The sequence below is a fragment of the Lissotriton helveticus genome, chromosome 3_1, assembly GCF_964261635.1.
Source record: "Lissotriton helveticus chromosome 3_1, aLisHel1.1, whole genome shotgun sequence".
NCBI classification, from domain to species: domain Eukaryota; kingdom Metazoa; phylum Chordata; class Amphibia; order Caudata; family Salamandridae; genus Lissotriton; species Lissotriton helveticus.
In genome coordinates, this window is record NC_136061.1 from 579,641,199 (window position 1) to 579,659,935 (window position 18,737).

The 18,737-nt window shown below is 45.9% G+C and overlaps 1 protein-coding gene across 1 annotated transcript in view; it reads right to left on the bottom strand.

Moving 5' to 3' along the window:
- Positions 1-18,737, bottom strand: part of UBE2G2 (ubiquitin conjugating enzyme E2 G2) — a 359,465-nt gene that overhangs the window by 248,874 nt on the left and 91,854 nt on the right. The window contains exon 2 of the mRNA XM_078680545.1: positions 17,147-17,182. Within this exon, the coding sequence (XP_078536671.1) occupies positions 17,147-17,182 (36 nt within the window). The remainder of the gene's footprint in view (positions 1-17,146; positions 17,183-18,737) is intronic.

Consider the following 18,737-nt stretch of genomic DNA (forward strand, 5'->3'; position numbering starts at 1 on the left):
CACCCCAGCCTTCTAGAGATGCATCCGTTACCACAGACAGCGAAGGAAGAGGTTGCTGAAAAGGGACTCCCTGCAGGACATTCCGAGGGCGAGTCCACCACTGTATTGAGGTCAGTGCTGCTTGAGACAGGATGATTCGATCCTCCCAATCTCCAGTCGCTTGGTCCCACTGATCCTCCACAGACTCTTGTAGAGGCCGCATCCTCAACCTGGCGTTCGGTATTAGGAAGATGCAGGACGCCATGGAGCCCAATAGAGACGCTACGTCTCGCACCTTTGGACGAGGAACCTGAAGTAACTTTTTGCATTTTTGTCCCATGGAAGATAGTCTCTCTTGCGAAGGAAACGCTCTTCCTAACTTTGTGTCTAGAACTGCTCCCAGATAGTGGATAGTTTGCGTGGGCTGCAGGATCGATTTTTCTGAGTTCACATGGAGGCCGAGCCTGTGTAGCTGTTGGAGACACAGGTGACAGTCTTTGGTGGCTTGACGAGGCGACGGACTCTTCAGGAGCCAGTCGTCTAGATATGGGTACACAAAGAGACCTTTTTTGTGTAGACACGCCGCTACCACTGCCATGCACTTGGTGAAGACCCTTGGTGCGGATTTGAGTCCGAAAGGAAGCACTTTGAACTGGTAATGCTTGGACCCTACCAGGAACCTCAAGTACTTTCGATGACCTGGTGTAATAGGAATGTGGAAGTACGCGTCTGGTAAATCCACCGAACACATCCAATCTCCGATTTGTAGATGAGGACATATTTGGTGGAGTGCCAACATGCGAAACTTCTCTTTGACCACCACTTTGTTGAGGAGTCGAAGATCCAAAATCGGTCTGAATTTGCCTTCTTGGTCTTTTTTGGGGACAAGGAAATATCTTGAGTACACTCCTTTCCCCCTTTGGGATAGGGGTACCTCTTCGATTGCGTTTTTCTTTAAGAGGACGCTCACTTCCCTTTTGAGGAGCTCTAGTTGGTACGAGCGAGACTTTTTTGGAGGAGCCGGTTGTGGTTTCTTCCTGAAACGTAGCGCATATCCATTGCGCAGTATATTCAGCACCCACCGATCTTTCGTGATGCTGACCCACTCTGCCAGATGTTGTGCAGCACTTCCTCCCACTGGAGTGGGTAACGGTGTCAGAGGAAGCCACTGCTCAGGCCTTGCCTCCTCTAGGTGTGGTAGAGGACTGATGATGTCCGCCTCTGCCTCTGCTCGACCTTCCTCCTCTGTATTGTGGCTTTCCTTGTGGCTTGTTTTGAGACCATTGAGGGGTTTGAACCCTCTGTTGGCCTCCCCGGTTCTTGTTGGTCTTGAAGCGTCGTTTGAACGGTGCTTTCTGTTTTTCCAGACCTACTGCCTTTACTGTGTCTAACTCAGTCTTCATACGGGCCATTTCCTGATTGGCATGCTCCCCGAAGAGTGAAGATCCGGAAAAAGGTAGATTGAGGATGCGCTGCTGGGCATCTGGTTTGAGCCCAGTTAAACGCAGCCAAGAGGATCTCCTCGCACATACCCCATGCGAGTAGTTATGTCCAGCTAGAAGGGCGTTATCTGCTGATGAACTAATCATTTGGTTTGCCACCAAACAGCCCTCCGTCACTGTCTCCTCAAAGTCCTTCTGGTCCTCCTTGGGCAATTTCCCTTTGAATCGTTCCATGGAGTCCCATAGGGCTCTATCGTACCTTCCCAGAAGGGCTGATGCACTAGAGACTTTCAGGGATGAAGCTGCTGTGCTGCATACCTTGCGTCCCCAAGAATCTTGCGTCTTGCTGTCTTTGTCAGGAGGAACTGACGAAGAAGGAGCGACTGTGTGATTCTTCTTAGCTGAGGCTACAATAACTGAGTCCGCCGCAGGCTCACCTTTAACAAAGATAGGATCTGAGTCGGCCGGCCTATATTTTTTCTGGATACGTGCCGGTACTGCCCTGATCGTTGCTGGCGTGAGGAAAACCTCTTTGATTGGGTCCATTATTCCTGGAACTAATGGGAGCAACGGCCGTGTATATGATTTGTGATGAAGGGTCTCAAAAATCACAGTAGTGGACACCTCTGGAGTGGTCATCTCTATATTCAGCTTGTGAGCACCCCTTTGTAAGACGTCCAGATACGTGTTGACGTCGTCAAGAGGGGAAGCTCTTGAGCGAGGGCTGTCTGCCAGCGTTGGAGAGTAATCCCCTTTAGAAGATCTAGGTGAAGATGGAGAGGAGGATGATGGAGTTCTTCTTCTCCTGTGGTGAAAATGCTCCTTCCTCACCGGTGATCTCCTAGGTCGTTCCTCCCTTCGAGGAGAACGTGATACCCTCTGATGTACTGGAGATCTCGATCTCTCAGTCCGTACCTCCTTTCTCGGTGTTCGAGATTTGGGTTGCTCCCTCCTTGGAGATCGGGAGACCCTAGGGTCATGCGACCTGTCCGCTCCTCTCTCTCGTGAGCGTGATCGGTGCATAGCAGGACTCTGCCCATCTGCCTCTTCTGCTTGCTGAAGAGGGGACCTGTGGACTGGACTCAAGTACCTTTAAAGTCTTTCTGGTGCCTTAGAATCCTTCCAATTACTCAAAGGAGCATACCATCTTGGCGAGAGTCTTATATGTGAAGTGTACCCCCGCTGGGGACTCTTTTGTACCGGACTCCTACTCCTAGAAGATGACCCCGTTGAACCCGAGGCACTTGAGGAGGAATGGAGCGAAGCAGATTGTGTCACTAGGACTGTCGAAGGCACCGAAGGAGATCTCCGTCTCACCGGTGTTGGAGGACGTCTCAAAAGCCTTTCCCTCGACGTCGAACGCCTCTGCGGCGTCGACGGAGTGATAACCTTCGGCGTTGAATGCTTCGACGTTGACCTGTGGTCCCTCGACGTCGATCGGCGATGATGAGCCGACGGCGGAGTCTTCTCCCTCGACGTCGAACGGCGTTGCCCTGCCGCCGACGAAGGTCTCGACGTCGAACGGCGTTGCCCTGCCGTCGACGAAGGTCTCGACGTCGAACGGCGTTGCCCTGCCGTCGACGGAGCTCTCGACGTCGACCGACGTTGGTCTGTCGGCGACGGAGATGGCAATCGACAATGTCCTGTCGTCGACGATGCCCTTGATGTCGACCTGGCATGTGGCGACGGCGGAGGATCGGACATCCTCGACGTCGAGCGCCGACGTGCCTTCGATGATCCCTTCCTCGACGACGCTCGTCCGAGGGGGCTCTTGCTCCTCGACGCCGAGCGCCTCCGTGGAGACGTCGGCGGAGGTGTCACACTCTTCGAAGCCTGTCGACGTCGAGAAGACGGCGAGTGTGATCTGTCTCTCGACGCCGACCGTCGCCTGGTTGACGGCGGCGGGGTTGACTTATGTCTTGACGTCGATCTTCTCGTCGACGGCGATCTCGTGGCTTCTCTCGACGCCGATCGTCGCCTAGTTGACGACGGCGGAGCTTTCTTCGACGTCGGCGAACTTCTTTTCGACGACGATTTCCTCATCGACGCCGATCTCGACGTCGACTGAGCTTTTTCTCTCGAACTGTCCATCAGATGTCGTTTTTTCAGCGCCGAGCCCGGTGCTGAGGTTGATGGACGCTCTGACTTGCCTTTGAAGGGAGTTCTGGGTCTCTTTGAACTCTTCCTCTCTGTAGATCTTCCTCTCATGGATCTCTGGGCCAGACCATAGAGCCTGTTCCTCTCTCTGTCTTTAAGAGTTCTGTCAGACAGATTTTTACAAAGGGAACAGTCTTTAGGATCATGATCCTCTGGCAAGCATAAAATACAGACCTCATGAGAGTCCGTTTTTGCCTTCTTGTGGCCACAAGAAGGGCAATCATCAAATAATGAGGGCATCCTGACAGGAAAACCTCACAAAAAATTGACTGCTAAGCAGTTATTTACTTGACTCTGATGTGAAAAGTCAAAGTAAATCAAAAAATTGTTCTTTTGAAGATTTTCTGACTGAAAAAGGCAGAAAAATGTGGAGCCGAGTATCCAGGGTCCTTCCTGAAGGAGCCGGAAAGAACAACTGACCTAACTGTAACCCCTGAGGCATGATGGGAAGCTAGGGGCAGAGGTGCCTTAAAGGCACGGCGTCAGTTTTAGTACATTCAGCTACAGGTTAGCTTTTCAGTCTTTTTAGACTGGGGATTTGCAATGCAGCCTGGGAGCTGTATATGTTTACAGTGTGTTATGAGAATTTCTACTGTTTTTTAAGCATTAAAACAGTTTCTAAACAAGCATTGGTGTTGTTTCTCATATTTCTAATGCAAAATACACTGTATGGTGGAAATTCTTCACAGCATATTACAGCTCTGTTTTATTTGGCTGCAATTGCTTATTTTTATATATATATATATTTATATATATATGTCTATATATATGTGGGGCACATATAATATATTGTTTCCGGGGTCCCGCGCATGGGCGGGAATATTCTAATGCTTATGACTATTGATGAGGATCCCCTGGAAGAGAATGCTGTGTTGACAGGTATGCCCAGCTAGACGAGTCTGTTTTGCACTAGGTGGGATAAGGCCATGGTACCAAGAACTGTGGAGTATGACTGAGAGCAGAGCTAGGAGACGGAAGGGGAGGGAGGGACTTGGGTGGGAGGGTGTTAATTTACAAGGCAACATGGTAAGGTGCTTGCGAAAGATTGCTGACAATTTAGACTGTTCCACCTGAGATACTAAGGAGGAGAGACAACAAATACTTGTTCAGTTGCCGACAGTTATGATTAAGAAAAAGTGAAAAGGCTGATAGATGTCAATATGCTCCAATGTAAAATGTGATTCTGATACAGCCATGAATAAAGAGTTTTAAAAAAAAAGAGATCTTGTGATTGAGGAGTTAATACGGACAGAGGAGCATTCTGAACTGCGATAATATGACAGTATTTTGTTAAGATTCTTTGAGTGGCACCTGATGTTACACATCCCGATTTTGTGGTGAGCTCATTTTAAGTTTTTGTTGGTGGGTTTATGCATTGTTTTATCTTTGGAAGAGTGTTTTGTCTTGTGAGCTCTTTGAATTATACTACTGTCATTGAAGGCTGCACATTTGTGTTGGCTAGAGGTTTTCAAGAGAATTAGTCTGTCGAAAGTTTTGTTCATCCAGTCATGTAGTTTTTCTACCTTATTAATCTCTTTAATACCTTATTAATCTCTTCAGAGTGTGGGGCAAGGTGAATTAAAAGCTCTCCCATGCTGAGTCTGTTCCAATGCCTACCTGTTGTCAGATATGAAGGTGAATTGTTTGAATGCCTAGATGGGATATCGTAAATTAAAGATATGATGATGAGTTCTTCAAGGAAGATGGTCAATTCCTTTTGATAGTGACTGATTCTCAATTGCGCAACACAACATTTAGCAACTATCCTGCTGAAGTTGAGTTGATGGAGACTGTCATCTTCTGCAATGATTATGATGCTGTTTGGTTGTAGCATTAGTTTGTCAAAACGGATGTTCAAGTTGCCAAGGATGCAAACGTTAGGGTGTATGATAAGTATGCCCAATATGGCGTGCTAGAAAGTATCTGCAAAATCTCTGTTATTTGTTGATGGTCAGTTTAGTGGTCGAAATGTGTAGAAGAAAATGGAGCTATGGTTGCCTATTATTAGTAGTGACTCACAATCTTAAAACTTCACGTCATCAATTTTTGAGGCCACAATTGATTGCTTGAATATCTTTGCAAAATCTCCAGCAGTTTTGCCTTGGTGATTGTCTGTATGAATTTGGTACTCAGAAGGTATTTCTTCATGGCGTACTGGTGCCTAGTTATCTCCTAGCCAAGTTTCAGTTATGAAAAATAGGCCCAGTTTTGTGTCTGTTACTAAGTAACAACTGTCTTGGCTACTCTTGTAGTTGATCATGCATTGCATTGCAGTTTAGAATGTGGTAAGTATGTGGTGTGAGAGCCGAAGGTTAGAGGCGGGGGGGGGTTCATGTAGCCCAACAAAGATCTGATGTGCAGTATAGTTGTGAACTGTGATGGTGTGTGGTGGGTGTTAAAGTTAGTGACATTTTTGAGAGTTGGGGCAGTCAAGCGTAAAACAGTAGAAAGTGTTCCATGCTGGGAGGGTGATCATTTTCCTGTCAAAGAAGGGAAGAAGAGATTTGATAAGGTTAGTTTTTTTAAGAGAATGTGGAGTATCTGGTTGATGAGCATAAGTCTCTGTGGTGGCAAGTTCTGTAAGTTGTGATTGTGTGCGTTTGTACTTTGCTGTAGTGAAGCAAAGGGGAAGAGAAGGATTCATTTAAAGGGTGTGTCTGGGGCCCCTCTTTACTTTTAAGACGCTGAAATGCAGATGAGGTATGTTTGTAGTGGTGGGACCCTGAAAGAGGTAACTGATGTTTGTTTTGTGTTTGATTTTGTGTTATACGAGGGATTTTGCATGAGTGAGATTGTAGGCTGTGGGGTGAGAAGTGTAATAGATGGTTGTGTGGCCATGGGGATGTTACTGTTGTGATTAAAGTGAATATATGAGATGTTGCCACATATGTAGAAGGTGGAGGAGTAATAGGCTTAGGTGGAGCTGTATGGGCAGAGGTGGAATTAATTAGTGACTGAAAGGCATTGGAAATATGGTTAGCTTCATCTTTGAAGGAGGTGGTGTGAGAGGATTCATTACTCAAAGGGGGGATGTGGTAGGAATCAATAGTGGAGGTGAGGATAGATAAGCTGGTATCTGGAATTACTGTTGACTGTGTTGTGATGAAGACAGAGATGTAATGAAAATGTTGGTGGTAGGTCCTCTGTGGTGAACATGGAAAGGTTTGAGCCATGTTTCATTCTATAGAGGAATCTTAAGGGGATTGAGAGCTGTGAGAAGTGGGAGGCCGGGGGATGCAGGGGAGAACAAGTTACTTACTATTGATAACACATGACCTGGTAGAGACAATCTAGCCGCAGAATCCTTACCTCAGAATAATCCCCAGGCATCGGAGTGGATCTGGACCTTTTTGAGCAGGACCCCTGCACACCAGCAGGCGGCGTCATTCGGCTCTTCCAGGGCAGAGTCATGGTACGTGGTACTTATGTAGGAACCACCCGGCACGCTGACGTCAGTTACTTTCGCAACTTTTCATGCCAGAAGCGTGGAGCCACAATGAGAACGGACCACTGGTGTGAAATACTAAGGCCATGAGAAGGATGACCCTTACACTGCAATCTGCTCGCACAGCAGGGAGGAAGGGAGGGTGGGTAAGGAATCTGCAGATAGATAGAGTCTTTACCAGATAAGGCATTACCAAAGGTAAGTAACTTAAACCAGAAAGTCATACAGGACTGAACGGGCAAAGTGCCCTTCGCAACGGACCAAACTGTTCAGATGGTAGATGTGCAAAAATGCCAGAGTTGCTGCTTGACAGATGTCCAGGGCAGGGACTCCACAAGCTATCGTAGTGGTCCCAGCCTTAACTCTGGTGGAATGAGCACACAAACCCTCAGGGAGTTGCTTCTTGGCTAGTGGACTAGCAGACCATGATGCCGAGCACTATACATTTTGAGATAGTCCGTTCTGCAAAGCCTTCCCTTTCTTAGCTACGACCTAGCCCACAAAGAGTTGATCATCCACCCGGAACTTTTTTGTGCGATCAAGACAAAAGTGCTCTTTTTGAGTACAAACTGTGGAGTCTCTCCTCCTATTTTAAGGGGGTGATGCGGAGTAAAGAAGGTAGGCAGGGTGATGTTCTGGCCTACAAGGAAGGGAGTCACAACCTTCGGAAGGAAGGAGGCACATTTCCGGAGGACCAGCTTGTCCAGGTAGAAGGTGGTGTAGGTAGAGTGCGCCCAGAAAGACTGCAATTCGCTGACCCTCCTGGCCAATGTTACAGCCACTAGAAAGGCAGTTTTGATGGTCAATAGACTTAAAGGGGGATTGTGCAGATGCTCAAAGGGTGCACAGATCAAGAAAGTGAGAGTAAGATTAAGATCCCACTGGTGCATTATGAATAGCCTGGGGTGAAACGTGCTGCAAGCCTTTAATAAACTTAGCCACAACAGGTGGTCTGGCAATCACAAAATTGCTGAAATGGCTGGTAGAAAGCCTTTAACTGTGCCAAGAGCAGAACCCAACTGGGCCAACGATAGGGCAAACAGGAGAACCTTAGAGAGAGATGCAGAAAGAAGGTCAATGTTTTGGGAATCACACCATGTCACAAATGTATCCCACTGGCAGGTGTACAGTGACTTGACAGAGGGATGCCTCACTGCCAGAATACCATCACAGACTTTGGAAGGACGGCTGAAAGACGCCAACTGGCGCCTCTCAATCTCCACCTATGAAGGTGTAGGATGCACAGGTTCGAGTGCAGAACCCTCCCCTGTTGCTGCAACAGAAGATCCTCTTGAAGAGGCAGCCTGATTTGCAGGTCGATGGTCATGCTCAACATTTTGGGATACCCAATTCTGCATGCCAAGTTCAGAGCCACCAAATGATCTTGGGCCCAGTCATTCCTGATCTTCTTGAGAACTCTGGGCAGGAGTGGTATATGTGGAAAGGCATACAGGAGGCCGGAGCTCCACTTAAGACAAAAAGTATTTCAAAGTGAGAATCGCCTTGGAAACTTCAGCACACAAAAATGTGGACATTGTGCATTTCAGTGGTGGAGAACAGATCTAACCAAGGCTCTCCCCACTGCTGAAAGCGGCTTTGCACAATCTCTGGGTGGAGAAGCCATTCGTGATCCGATAGGCATCTTCAGCTGAGTTAGTCTGCCTTGGCGTTCAGAAAGCCAGCCAGGTTTTGAACAACCAGGTATAGATGTACTGATATTCCAGCCATGAAACGCAGAGCCTTTTGACAAAGGATCCATAGTCCCACCCACCTGGCTTGTTGCAGTACCACATGGCGGTGGTGTTGCCCGTGAACACCTGCACCAACCTTCACTTGATCGAAGGAAGAAAGGTTTTCGATGCCAAGCGAATAGCCCAATGCTCTAACAGGTTGATGTGGAGCACAGACTCCGCCGGAGAACAGAGTCCTCCGATCTCCACCTCTCCCAGATGGCACCCCCATCCCAGAAGAGACTCATCTCTCACCACAGTCAGCTCTATTTGGGGAAGAGAGAAGAGTTCTACACTGGCCCAAGAGCGGTTTGTCAACTACCACTGCAGACCTTTATAGTTCCCTCTGAGATCTGGACCATGTGGGAGACATTTCCCTGAAGCTGCACCTCCTCGGACCTCAGGTCCCACGGCAGAGGCCCCATATTCCAACAGGCATGAGTTAGAAACAGGATGCAGAAGGGTATGAGACCCAATAACATCAGGGTCATTCTCACTAAAATCCAGGATAGAGGCTGAAACATCAATATAGTCTGGATATACTGGACTCGCCGCTCAGGAGTATAGGCCTAAAACTGTGCTATCTCCAGAACCGCTCGAATGAAAAGGAGCATCTGAGATGGAGTCAGGTGTGACTTCAGCATGTTGATAGTTGAACTCCAGCGAGTGCAGAAAGCTTGCCGTAGTCTGGAGGTGGGAGAAGACTGCCTGGGGCAAGCCCGCCTTCAACAGCCAGTCGTCGAGGTAGGGAAAGACTGGAACCCCTGACCTCTGTAGATGAGCTGCAATCAGCACTATCACTTTAGTGAACACCCAAGGGACACTGGTAAGGCCGAAGTGGAACACAGCAAACCCATCATGAGCCGCAGGTAACGTCTGTGGACAGGCAGGACAGTGATGTGGACATATGCATCCTGCAAGTCCAATGCTACCAACCAGTCTCCCAGGGCCAAGGCAGACAGAACACGTGTGAGAATCTTGCATTTCTACTTTTTCAGGTAGAGATTGAGAATGCGCAGGTCTAGGATAGGACAAGGCCTCTGTCCGTCTTAGGCACCAGAAAGTAGCAGGAAGAGCAACCACAACCTACTTCCGATGCCGGCACCCTCCTATGGCTCCCTTTGCCGGGACAGTCAACACTTCCTCAAAGAGCAAGGAGCAGTGGTCCTCCATCAGCCAGTCGTAAGTGGGTGGCATGGGTGGAGGGGTTGTCACAAAGGGGAGGGGTAGCCCCTTTGGATGTTTTACAAAACCCAATGGTCCGTTGTTGCGGAACGCCAGTAGTGCAGATGATGGCATAGCCTGAACCCCACTGGATGGTAGTGATTGTCAGAGGGCAAACTAAAGAGGTTTTCAAGCTGTGGTTGCTTGTGGTGGTGGTGGTGGTGGTGACGGGCGGCCAGACCTCTGGTTACCGGTCCCACATGGTCTATGGGACCCACGTCCTCGGTCATGAAAATGCTGGCAAGTCGGTTGGCTGTGGTGGCTAGGAAGGTATGGATGCAGTTGGGGCCCCCTTCTGTGGCCACCTTAATGTCAGAAGGCAGACCGGGGTGATGAGGGGCCAAAGACAAGCCCAAGCACCTGGTCATAGTTCTGCTGTCCTTATGGCACTCGAGCGCCGAGCCCGCCTTCTCTCTAAAAACACAAAAGCCATCAAAGAGCATGTTCGTAAGCAGGCTTGGACACTCCCTGAAAAGCTAGTGGCTCTCAGCCAGGCACGGCACAGCAAGACCACCGACGATGAAATTGCTCAACCCAGTGAGTTGTTCGTGTCCAGTCCACATTGTATGATGACGTTTGCTGTTTTTCTCCAGTCAGCAATAGCTTGGGAGAGAATGGCTCAGGCCTCCAATGAGACCAAAGGCAGCACTTGGGCAAACTAATCTGAGATCGTATGGGAATATTGGTCCAAAAGGCATGTGGTGTTCACCTACTTCAGTGCAAGGCTGGCGGAAGAGAAAATTCTCTTACCAAAAGGTAGCCAGTTTATTTGTTACCCACACAATGGTACTCAAGGCTCACTATCCATAAGGGAGCCCATTTGGCCCAAAAGGATAAGACTAAATGGAAAATGGTTTAACAGCTACTAAGACAGCCAATAGCGAAGAGGAGAAAGTTCCCCAAGAACGTATTTAAAACCCCTCTATAGGACAAATGTGAAGATACTGGTCAAAGCAAGAAAAATTAACCTTCCTTAGAACCGCTAACCGTTCCAAAGGTAACTGGTAAGTCCTGTTACATCTCTGTTATTGTTAGAACACTGCTTTCAATACCTGCAGGGAAGTGGGTGGGGCAGATGGTCAGAAGTAATACAAGTTTGGGGATTTTCTTCCTGGGCTTCTACTACTTTCCTAGGCTAAGCAATACTACACTAACACCACTCGTAGTCCAATTTATCTGCTTACCGACTTGATATCACTGTGTTCAGTAGCTCATGGCTGCAACATCTTCCTAATTTACAGGCTGTCCCCAGGACTCGGAGAGGGGCTAGGCTCACTTATAATGCCACAAAGTTCACCCTAGCTACACATGAAGTGAGATACTTGGGATACCTGCTGCAGAATGGGGAGTTTGCTCACAGAAGGAGAAAACTGAAGAGCTTTGCACCAGATCCCCACACCAAACATAAACAAATATTAAAGTGTTTTTTAGGCTTAGTTGGCTAATTTTGGGGCTTTGTGCCCAATTTTACGAACCAAGCCCTCTCACTCCCATCTTTGCTATAGAAATCTATTACTAATAAGCAGGACCACTGAAATTATGCAATTGGGTGGACACAGCATTTTTCACATAATTAAGTATTTGCCACATTTGCCGCATAATCCATAATCTGCTGCAGAATCTACAGATTTCATTTTTTCTAGCTCAAATGGTTCAAAAGTTACTAAAAATGCAGCAGCGCTTGTTGCAGCGCAGTGGAGGCCCCTTTGCAAAAGTTGACTGGTCACCTTTCTGCTGCTTATTGCTGTATTATGATATTAAAGTGTCACTAACGAGGTGCAACCAATGAACAGACAGTGTAAACAAGTGTAAAAATGACAAAATAATAAAGTAATATTACAGAATGTGCTGCATTAGGCTGCATAATTAACTTTTTCTTGCTGCAAGAATTTGGCCCTTGTCTGTCGCATAATTCCAGAGGTCCTGCTAATAAGGTACCATGAGGACGGAACAGAAAAGAAAGCTTCCTACATATCTCAAGTCTGAATATACTCAGAACCAGTTCTCAGGTACCTGGATTTCAGTAAGCTACAGTCTACTAATTGGTGCTTCCTTAGCAGGGCTGGAGATCATGTTAGCTAAATTTTTTGAAAGGATTCACTCTATTTCCTTAGCAGGGAGCTACTGCCACATGCACAAGCCTTTGTCACTCTCGAGAAAAACCGCCTGGCTTTAAAGTGGGAAATGGAGTTCTTAAGGTTCCATATGTTAGGATTGCATTTCACAATCTATATGGACCATGCACGGTTCTCTTGGTTATCAGTCCATAAAGTTAAGGACCAACAGGACCTTCGTTGGTTCCTAGCTCTTCAGCACTTTTGATTTAATGTTTGACAATGACCTCCTTCTTGTCTCATCACCTGAATCTGTTCCTTATCAATCGTAGGGCTTGAGGGGAGATCTGGGACAAAGGTCAGGAAAACACAGTAGGGTATGTACTTGAATAGAGCGATCAGTGCTTGGCGTCAGCCAACTTCGCTTCTGCTTCTAGTGACTCTGACATTGCAATCCAATAGGCACTGTAAAATACAGATAAAGTTTGGTAGGCACGGCATGCATGGCAGTGAGAATCAGTCAGGGAGGGAGCTAAACCTCCTGTTCTGCAGAGCAAGTATGACGACAATCCAAAGCACCAAAGGAGGTGGAACAAACACTTCATCAGGGTATCAGGAAATCAGCTGAGTGTTTTCCTCCTCCGTCATGAAGATCACTTAGGGAAAGGAGGAGGCATGGACAATTTTTGAAAGAGGAGGGAGTCAGAAGAAAGGCAAGGCTTACCACCACCAATAAGGAAGCCCAGAAGGCCCAAAATGGGATTAACTGGGAAACAGCTGATCAGTTACCAGTCCAGCCTATATGGAGGAAGAGAAAGTTATCACTTAAAAGACATAAAGCCACACATTGGGACAGACCAGGAGATGCTGGATGCTGGGAGGATAAAAAGTTCCCTTCGGTTAAAATTTTCTGGTAGATACATAATCTTTCAGCAAATTAATCACCTTGTGAATATCCATTCAGGTGTTAGACTGGTCCGGAATAACTTGTTCCCAGCAAACGCTCTCCAATGCCACCTGGTGGCATCACGTGGCTTCAGCCTGGATGCTGCTGATCATGCACGAGTACACCGGCATATGATAGGCAACAACCAGCCAGTTATTGTTTTTCTATGCCTCATTAATTTCCTCTTTCTCTGTGTTATTCCAACAGAAATGTATGAGCTTAAACCAGCAACTATGTCAAGTGTCTACCCAATCCTCTTGCCTTTAAAGATTTCAGGGTTCAAGCCTTGATTGCACTGCAAGCAACTTGTGTTCCTTGATGCACCCAATGAGCACAAGGCAATTTATCTTGGCTACAATCCCAGTACATGAAGAGCGCACCCCTTCATCAACTAGAAAGTCTCCTGACAGGGTAGGAGCTCCCAAGACGTCTTCGCATAAAAAAAAGAAAAAGTACCATAGGAAGAAGAAATTCGATTCTTCATTGAGGAAATGTTCTTGCTCCCAGGACCGTTCAGAGTCATCGTGCCTCCACCCACCCATTCTCCAGATGCCAGTTTCATACCTAGAGCCAATTCTGAAACTGCTAAAGATTCAAGAGGAGTTCTCTGCTCTGTCGACCGACATTGCAAAAGTCGAGCCCTTCCCTCTGGCCATATTAAATGTCTTCAAGGTGGCTCTGGCACTCTCTTGCCACTCCTCAAAAGGGAATTTCAGTGCTTGCCTATATGTGCAGCTTCTCTGAGAACACAGAAATTTACCAGGATGGAGGAGTTGGTTGGATCCAATTGTCATGACATTAACATGCGCTATAAGGATTATGACCATACAGGAAACGAAGATTCAGAGCCATGCCTTCAGACTGAAGAAAGTCTTTCAATTCAAGGCAAGGAAATGTAAAGCCATACCCTGCACAGATTGTTTCTAGGGGGAAAAATTACTTGTTTCAAACAATATTGCAGAGCCTTAATATTCGTTTTATGATGATGTGAATATTCCCATTATTCAGTGTTTTGGCTGGGAAACTGCATCTTCTGTTTTTTGTCTCGTATATGATGAACTACGTTGGGTTGGGCAGTGTGTGGTACCTGTCTCTAACAATTACATTTGTAGCCAATTACCCATCTGTTGAGTGAGATTTAGGTGAGAGCATTAACTGTCAATTTGTTTTCCCAAAACACTGTAAAACTCATAGTAATTTCAGACTTTGCAATGGGGCTGCTTTAATGTGGGTGGCAAAGGCTACATTAAATAATGTAGCCCCTCTAAGTACCTTAGCCCAGTCCACGTTGGTCACAGATTGTGGTAAGTAGTCAAAGGCTATAAAAACGTTATTCTTTTAAAACTCCTAAATTCTGTCAATGAAATACATAAACTTTCTTCTAACATCTCATTTGTGTGTGCTTGCCTCTGCCATAGAGGCAAGTGAGGTTATGGTTTCCCCCTTTGCATCATATGCATAACATTGCCAATATCCAAAAATTTGGATGAAAATTGTAAATAATGGCTCATGAATCTAGCTTCAACTATAAATACATGCATCTATAGAAAATATACACTTGGAGCAGTTGCGGTCTATAATAATAGCACCTCATTCACAGAGTAAAGAAAGTCAATAGAGTTCCGGGCACTGCTCATCCGGTACCTGGCGCTGTTAGATACCACTGGCCAGTAGTATATAAAGATGATGGCAAATGAAGAGGTGCACCGGTGTAAATCCAATAAAGAGTCCAATTTGTATAATCAAATACCAATTGTTTATTACATGCCTGTGGCAAATTTTTATTACGACCGCATGACTGCGGAGACTGTTGACTCAACACATACTGGTCTTTTTTGACAGATCGTTTGACATTGAATTGAACTATTTTACTTATTTCACTTATATGTTGATACATTAGTATTCAACATTATTGATCTGTGATGAAGTTCTAAAGTTGTTAGGAACGAAACGCGTTGGCTGGATATTGTTGTAAGAAGAAATAATAAACAATTGGTGTTTGATTATACCAATTGGACTCTTTATTGGATTTACACAGGTTGACCTCTCCATTTGCGATCAAACATGCAACTATGTATGTCCTACAGCAGTGTTTCCCAAACTGTGGTCCGCGGACCCCTAGGGGTCCGTGACACATTCCCAGGGGGTCCTCAGGCAGCAGTTTTAAAAGCACTGCAAAGTTCCAAGTATAATTAGAGGTTTTTGAGCAACAATAAAGGTGTCAAGATAACCCCAGTGATTAATGTTCCTGCTGGAGAGAGATGAGTTTTGTCCAGTGACAGCTTGACTTATTTAATGTAGCACAGAGGGTTAATATGCCTCTTGCAAAGAAAGTGTACCTGCATTTTAAAAAAACAACTGTGTTTAATCTGCATAGGTCAGTGGGTTACTACTTTTATCACAGAGTTTCTTTAGTTACTGTGCAGTTTATAAGTGGCAATCGTGATCTAGCACATTGACGTATAAACGGTCATCAAAAAGATGTTTGCAAACTGCATGGTACAAGATAGTAACTTATGTTTTTTCCAAGTCTTTCATTATCCTGATGCTGCTAAAAAGGTTTATTTGAATGGAAATAAAGTTTCATTGTTAAAGTCAATGCTAAACACTGTGGTATGCCTACCAGTATGAATGACATGTGAATCCTACAACTTGTAGTCGCCTTTGCCTTATGTAACAATTTCTATTCACTGGTTTACATGTACGATTCATTGTCTCTATGGGGCAAATTTGCAAGGAAAGTGACTCAGTGAGTGCTGCAAGCTATTTGGCTGCGCCACACTTAATCACTTTCGAAGCACACGGATGCAACATATTAACCACAGTAAGTTGCATCTCAGTGCTCTCCCTGCACTGGTGCACAAACTGCTGCAATGCGCCGGCACAGGCACTCTTGCACCATGGTGCAAGGATGCCTGCGTTGTGGGGAGATTGTTTATGTGCAGAAAGAGAATCCTACCTGCACATAAACAATCACTAGAGGGGATTTCATCTTCCTAAACAACGAGGAGAAATGAATACATTTCTTATTGTTGCGCCTCCCTTGAGGAGGTGTAGCATTCAGACGCATTTCCAGATTTACGATTTCTCGTAAATCTGGAAATGTGTCTGGTTTCATGGGTGTTGCGTGGGAACACTCACAGCAAAACCCATGGAATGCACCTTTCACGTAAAGTGCGGTGTGCAAAGGAGCCATATTTACAAGAACAGGAAAAATCACGCAGGGTGGCTTTTCTTGTCCTTGTAAATATGGGGCACTAAAATGCACCACCGGAGCGTCACTTTTTGTGATGCACCGGTTGCGCAAGGGGCTTGTAAATCTGCCCTATATGTGTGTGTGTGTGTGTTTTAAAGTGCTCTGACATCCTACAATGGTATGAGAGATGCTATAAAACAAATTAAATACATGTGACAGAGGGACTATGGAGAGATGAGCGGCACTGTTGAAAATAAGGGATTCATTGAAGAACCCCAACAAAAATTTGTCGTATCCTGGTGCATAGTAAGGTCATCATTTACTATTCTATAAAAGCTACTACAATTCAATACATAATGATAAATGTGTTGAAGAATGCACTATTGTTTCCTAAATTGTCTTGTGGGAGAGCCTCCCAAAGCCCCCTTGTAGTGGTTAGACTCACTCACTGCACTTGGTGTGCAGCGTATGGGGACTGGTCTGAAAACATTTGCCAGGGCTGCTTTGGGTTTCTAGTCTGGCCCTGGCAGGAGAAGGAGCCTCGTACTGTGAAATAAAACTAACCATTTAATAAATCCAACCATTTAAAAGTTAGTCACGTAAATGCAGAATCAACCTTCCCAATAAAGTTTTTGTTTTTTTGCAGATTCTTTCAATATAAAATACTAAAATCCTTAGTAATTCGACTATTTGTTTTGTGTACAAACCTGTGTTTATTTTTTTCAAATGACTGTTTTAATGTTTAAAATTTAAATCACACAGATTGCTTGGGGTCCCCGGATTCCAGTGCAGACTCAATGGGGGTCCTTAGGAGCCAAAAGTCTGGGAACCACTGTCCTACAGTATTGTCAGTTATGGCTCGCAGTGCAATTCATTTGGGTAAAAAAAAAATCACAAACCGTTCACATTTAAACCCTGCGCATACGTCAACTAATATGCATGCTTTTTTCAGGACACATTTTCTGTAACGTACCTGCAACTATTCCTTCCGGTGGATTCAGAGTCAGTTCTGTTAGGAAAAACAGAAATATGTATGAATAATTATTTTCTCTTTGGTTCTAATAATGAGAATTGTTCATTCCAACATTTCTAGAGCATGTGTGTTAGAAAGTTCTAAGGAAGTAAGGTACAGAAAATGATAAACTTCCAGCAATTTTCCAGTCAAGAGGAAATCTAGAGCACAGCCCTTTCACACTGGCAATCATTTAGTAACTGTAGTGAACACAGAGAATTGCATTACACTTTGCACATTCGGTAATGAATATGCTACTTACCAGTATGCATCTGTTCTTGGCATGTAGGGCTGCTGACATTCTTATCTATAGCATAGATCGCCACCTAGTGTTGGGTCCGGATGATTGCACATTGTTGTCCTGGAAGAGTCTTCGAAGTATCACGAGATAGGTGGCTCCTCCCCTGGACTACAGTGCGCATGGGCATCGACTCCATCCCCAGATTGTTTTTAGCCATTGTGGCAAAGATGGAGTGTAATAGTGTAAGCGATGGCCATGCTAAGAGTAAGTGTTAAAAAGTCTGCAGCCGCTACAGGCGCCGGCGAGGAGGGCGGACGATATGAATGTCAGCAGCCCTACATGCCAAGAACAGATGCATACTGGTAAGTAGCATATTCAGTTCGAGGCATGTGGGCTGCTGAATTCATATCTATAGCATAGAATACATAGCAGTCCCTCCATTAACGGCGGCCGCCTGTGCCAGCTGCAGAAGTCTGAAAAAGCGTTTTAAGAACAGCCTGCCCTACAGCTGCTTGGAGTGCACATCTACACAGTAATGTTTAGTAAATGTGTGTGGTGTAGACCATGTGGCTGCTCTACAAATATCTTCCAAAGGGATATTACCAAGGAAAGCCATAGAGGCCCCCAATTTTCGGCTGGAGTGGGCTCTTGGAGGGACCGTTAAAGTGCGCTTAGCCTTGTGATAGCAAATCTGAATGCACTTAACGATCCACCTGGCTATACCTGCGTTGGAAATGGGGTTGCCTTTGTGCTGGGCTGAGAAGGCAACAAAGAGTTGTTGTGTTTTCCTAAAGTCTTTGGTCCTATCGATGTAGTACATCAAGGCTCGTTTGACATCAAGAGTGTGGAGCATTCTTTCGGCAACTGTTTCTGGGTTTTGAAAGAATGCGGGCAGTTCAATGGTTTGATTGACATGGAACTGCGAAACCACTTTAGGAAGAAATTTAGGGTTAGTGCGCAGCACCACCTTGTTGGAGTGAATTTGAATGAATGGCTCTTGTACCGTGAGCGCTTGTAGCTCACTAACACGTCGCAGAGACGTAATGGCAATGAGAAAAGCCACTTTCCATGTCAAGAACTGTACCTCACATGAATGCAGAGGCTCAAAAGGTGGGCCCATCAACCTGGTGAGGACCACATTGAGGTTCCATACAGGAGCCGGCGGGGTCCTGGGAGGGATGACCCGCTTCAGGCCTTCGAGGAAGGCTTTAATGGCAGGCACTCTGAAGACGGAGAGATGCTGCCTGTTCTGGAGATAAGCCGCTATGGCGGATAAGTGTATCCTGATGGAAGCGTATGCTAGATTGCATT